We start from the raw sequence: 5,430 nt of genomic DNA, 5'->3' as shown, positions 1-5,430 counted from the left end.
TTCTGATGGATGAGTTTTGTGGAGTGAGAATAAACAAAAACAGCTGATTTTTTGTTTCTGTGGGCATCAGTAGGGTATGCAAGAACCATCCGTTTGAAAATAAGAACAGTGTTCGTAAATATATAAATATGTAATTGTTTAGGAATGGACTATCGATACATAGTTTATAAGTTATCCCATATTGTCATCTTTATATTTTCTATACCAACTAGCTTTACAATCCACAACATGTATGCCCACACACACCTATCGTTAAGTTCCACAAATGTAAATTTTCTTTAGTACCAATTAGACAGCGAAACTGACAAGAACATATAACTTTACAGTCCACTACTCATTCGTCTTGCCGGTTGGGGATCATTGTTTGGTCCTTCGCATCCGGATTTGTTTTGTAGTTTTCTGTGCAACAATTACAAATGAGAATAATCGTTTCTCGGCATGGAGCAATTAAAAGCATTGACAAAAGGGCGCGCCAGACTCAAGGCCAATATCACACGGAGCTTGGCTTGGGCTGAGGACGCGCAGCAATCGAACGCCACACGGGCAGAGGTGTCTTCGCGGCTGAAGCATCTCGACACAACATGGAAAGAATTCACAAGATTTGGTGATGAAATAGCTATGCTAGACGAAGTAGATGGGTATGTGGACCCAGAGAATGACAACATATTCTACGAGGAAAAATATCTAAGGGCACATGCATTACTTTCGGCGATGGTAGGTACAAGACCTAGTCCATCATTTGGGAATAGTGAAAACGGCAGCGGCGTGCTGCAAAACAACGACGCAATAATAAGTTTGCTACAACAGCAACAACAACTCTTCGAGCAGTTGGCGGCAAATCGAGCCACTGCAAACATGTCGAGACCTGAAGGAGGAGACGCCTACGCGGCGAATTCAGGTAGTGCTCAAATGGTAGGGGCATCAGCTCAAAGCGAATTGCCTAAAATTCAAATTAAACGGTTCGCTGGCAATTATTCAGAGTGGCCAGCTTTCAAAGACATATATGAGAGCACAATTCACAACAAGGCGAATTTGACAAATACGCACAAATTTCATCATTTGAAATCTCTTCTGATCGACGAGGCTGCGAATCTGGTACGACATTTGGCTATTACGGATTCAGCTTACAACACTGCGTGGGAGCGACTTAATGAAAGATATAATCGTCCACGGCATATCGTGAATTCACTATTGGAGCAGTTTATGAAGCTGCCAACAACAACCAGGTCGGATACAACAACATTACGGAAGGTGTCAGACGGCGCCAATGAAATAGTGCGTGGTTTGGATGCCATTGAGGAAACAGGACGAGATTGTTGGATCATCTACTTGACGCTGGAGAAGCTGGATGCAGATACTCGACGCAGGTGGATCGAGCGCAGTGTGGAGACAGACTCACCCACACTGGAGGAATTCTTCAAATTTTTGGATGCACGTTGCGAGGAACTAGAGCTCAGCAAGCGTGAAACAATCGGAGGCAAGACTACAGCCTCAATCGGTGACAAGACAAGGAAGGTCACACATTCGTTGGTTGTACTTGAAGGAAAAAAGTGCAGCAAATGTCATTCTACAGAGCATCGTCTGTATGGATGCCAACAATTCTTGGATATGTCAGCAGGACAGAGGGTTTCGTTTGCCAAGGAAAACGCTCTATGTTACAATTGTCTAAAACCTGGTCATGGGGTCAGAAAATGCAAATCCACGTTCAAGTGCAGACAATGTAAAGGTCAGCATCACTCACTGTTGCACCTGCAACGCACGCAACAGGCTATTGGAACAATCTCTCAAATTGGTGAGGATCAGGAGGATCCTAGCGCACACATCTCAACGGTGACTACGAGTCACATCGCACAAGCAGAAGGCTCTGCAGCAATTGTATGTGCACAAGGCAGTGCAAATTCACAACAATCAACTGGATGGAACAGGAGCACCTTGCCGACGGCCATGGTCAACGTTCGCAACGCAAAGGGAGATTTGGTAGCATGCCGACTCCTATTGGACACGGGTTCAGAACTGTCGTACATATCTGAACGCTGTATACAAACACTTGGTTTGGCTCGTACGCCATCACGCATACTGGTTACGGGAATTTCATCAACCAAAGCAGACACTACAAGAGGATGCAGCACTATAAGCATCCAATCCCGTATTTCGCAAGATCAGCTGGTAGTCCAGGCTCACGTGCTTGGAAAGATTACATCATCATTGGAAAGGCAGACCATCGACGCGTCTGTACTTCGAGTTTTCAACGATCTGCAATTGGCAGATTCGCAATTTAGCACGAATGCCCCAATTGACATTCTTTTGGGCAGCGAACACGTTTGGAGTGTTATAACTGGAAGAAAAATCTACGACGACAAAGGAAAGCTCATTGCTATATCATCAATTTTCGGATGGGTAATTACATCACTGCTTTCATCACGCGCATGCAGCGCTACGGAACTCACAACGACAATAGACATCGATGCTTATCTCAGAAGGTTCTGGGAACTGGAAAGCATACAACGCAAAGCAGAAGTTCAACCTGAAGACGAGGAGGTGGAGAAACACTTTCTTACAACACACACTCGAGACAAACAAGGCAAGTACATCGTGGAACTTCCGTTTAAAGTATCCGAAACACTATTCGCAGATACACTTCAAGGAGCGCTGCAGAGGTTCAAATCAGTTGAACGACGTTTGGCACAAAATCATCAATTACGTAACGACTACGTGAAGTTCATGAGGGAATACCAGGAGCTAGGACATATGCGAGAAATCTCACCGAGCGAAATTCCCAAGGGTAGGAATTTCTACCTGCCACATCATCCCGTATTGGGTCGGAAACTTCGAGTGGTTTTCGACGGCTCATATCAAGACGCCAAAGGCATGGCGTTAAACGACACACTATCGATCGGACCGAGTATTCAGCGAGACCTATTTGCTGTGTGCTTGCGATTCCGTATGTACAAATACGTCTTTTCAGCGGACATAGTCAAGATGTTCCGTCAAATATGGGTGAGCGAAAAACATAGAGACTATCAAAGAATCGTATGGAGAGAGGATCCCTCAGATCCTATCAACCACTTCCAACTATGCACGGTGATGTATGGAACATCATGCGCACCATTTCTAGCAGTCAGAGTGCTAGAGCAACTAGCTTCTGACCATAAGCACGAGTTTCCGAACGCAGCAAAAATCGTGTTGGAGGACTTCTATGTCGACGACGTTCTCACTGGAGCAAATAGTGAGGATGAGCTGCTACGCAACATGGACGAACTGGTCCAACTGATGTCCTGTGCTAACCTAGAGCTCGGGAAATGGGTATCGAATACCACACGCATCAAATCGGAGGATAACACGGATTCCTCACAATCATCAGTCAAAGTGCTAGGGCTGCATTGGCACCCTGGAGAGGACACATTGTCGTACAATGTAAACCTATCGAAATATCCTAGCCGAATGGTTAACGACGATGGAACCATTTCGGTCGCCGTACTTGCAGCAAAAACACGAGTGGCACCTTTGAAGCAGCAGTGTTTGCCGCGCCTGGAACTATGTGGCGCACTTCTATTGAGTCAACTAATGAACAACGACGTAACGATCTACGCATGGAGTGATTCGACGATAGTCCTGTCATGGTTATCGTATTTACCAGCCCAACTCAAGACTTTTGTTGGGAACCGCACTTCAGAAATCCTCGAAACCATCCCGAAGCATGCATGGCGGCATGTAGACTCAAAATCGAACCCAGCGGATTGCGCATCACGTGGCTTGGGAGTATCCGAGCTCATTGACTTCCAATTTTGGTGGAAGGGTCCTTCATGGCTGAGGGACAAGGAACAATTCTTGGTGAAATTGAACAATACTCACAACAGTACTTCTCTTTCAGACAAACGCATACAAGACGAAGTCAAAACTACCTGCCTAGCTGCGCAGACGACTGTCACGACGGACAACCCATGGGATAAGCTTCTCAATCGCAACTCATCTTGGCTGAAGCTTATACATACACTTGCTTACGTTTTGCGCTTCATTCATCGCATGAAGCACCCATCTTCGAAACAACATTTCGATCGGCAGCGTTGCGCTCGTCAAGGAGTCCAACACACCACCAGCATTATGGCATCTAGCGAAGGTGATCGGCTCTTTCCAAGGAAAGGACAATATGGTTCAAGCAGTCAGAATCATCCGGCTCAAAACCCGGCCAATAACGAAAATTGCGAAACTACTCAGTTCAGAAACCGTGTTTCAGGGTGGCCCGGGATGTTTAGGAATGGACTATCGATACATTGAAATAAGTTTGGTTTTGTTTTGTATTGAAATATGTTTGGGGTTTATTTATTGGAGTTTATTTATTGGAGCAGCAATGGTGCCGCTCCAACGATCGAAATGTCTCTCCTCTTTTACAATATTCTTTAAGTCTAACTAAGGCTAAGTCTCATAGCTGCGCTGCTCGCAGGCAGCGGCAGAGAGACGGCTACGTATCTATATACTTATGTATATTGCTATGCGCTCTCAAGTGTAAGCGCGAGAGGTATGTATATGCTGTCCGTTCGTTGCAATTATGCCGACGCTAGCATTTACCGTGTGTGGGCTAATCCATAACGATCGGATCATATTTCGGCCACTTAGGAGTTATGACCGGGATTTTGAAATATGTAAACACTGCAACAAAGTGTTACAGTGTGTACCCTTTAAGTATCTTCGGTACAGTGGGTATTCAATATATGTGCATACTACATCTCCCTCCTTTTGAAAAATAACGTAATATAATGAAGTTATTTTTATAATAAAAATTTCTAATTAATACATTCCCTTTTTTTTTTTATTTTATTAGAATTGAAGAAAATGAAATTATAAAAAAATATATGTTTATTTATTTATTTATATAGGTGTGTCTTTGTATGGCCATACTAAGTACAATTTATGAAATAAAGATTTTTAACCTATCCTTATGAACTGTTTGTTTCCTATGTTTATTATTTGTTATTATAATGTTGTCTCTATCTCCTATTTCCGTTACTATATACGGACCTGTATATTTAGGATCTAACTTATGACCTGTCTCGTTTTTTAATAAAACTTGGTCACCTACTGATATATCTATATCCCTTACTTTATGATCATATAGAATTTTATTTCTATTCTTATTTGTTTCTAACATAACTCTAGCTCTTTTATAGGCTACTTCTAATCTATACTTACTCTCCTTAGCATAGTCATCTATATTATATAGTGCTTCTATACTATCTATGCTATTAAAATGTTTCGGTAAATTACTTGTTTTACCGAATACTAGCTCATATGGACAATAAGTGTGTGCCATAGATGGGGTCGTGTTGAAACAAAAGACAAAATATTGAAGCCATACGTCCCAATCAGTTTTATCAACCGATATGTAAGATCGTATGTACTCATTGAAAGTTCTATGACTTCTTTCTATTGTTC

General features: G+C 42.9%; 1 protein-coding gene across 1 annotated transcript; it reads left to right on the top strand.

The window, feature by feature from the left end:
* Window positions 1-438: 438 nt before the first annotated feature.
* On the top strand, window positions 439-4,275 carry LOC123257851. Its single transcript, XM_044717815.1, has 2 exons — window positions 439-714; window positions 1,201-4,275. Exons 1-2 carry the CDS (start codon window positions 439-441, stop codon window positions 4,273-4,275), a joined length of 3,351 nt encoding a protein of 1,116 aa, XP_044573750.1.
* Window positions 4,276-5,430: the final 1,155 nt, after the last annotated feature.

The sequence above is a fragment of the Drosophila ananassae genome (assembly GCF_017639315.1).
Source record: "Drosophila ananassae strain 14024-0371.13 chromosome 4 unlocalized genomic scaffold, ASM1763931v2 tig00000071, whole genome shotgun sequence".
NCBI lineage: Eukaryota > Metazoa > Arthropoda > Insecta > Diptera > Drosophilidae > Drosophila > Drosophila ananassae.
This window is presented reverse-complemented; position numbering and strand designations above follow the sequence as displayed.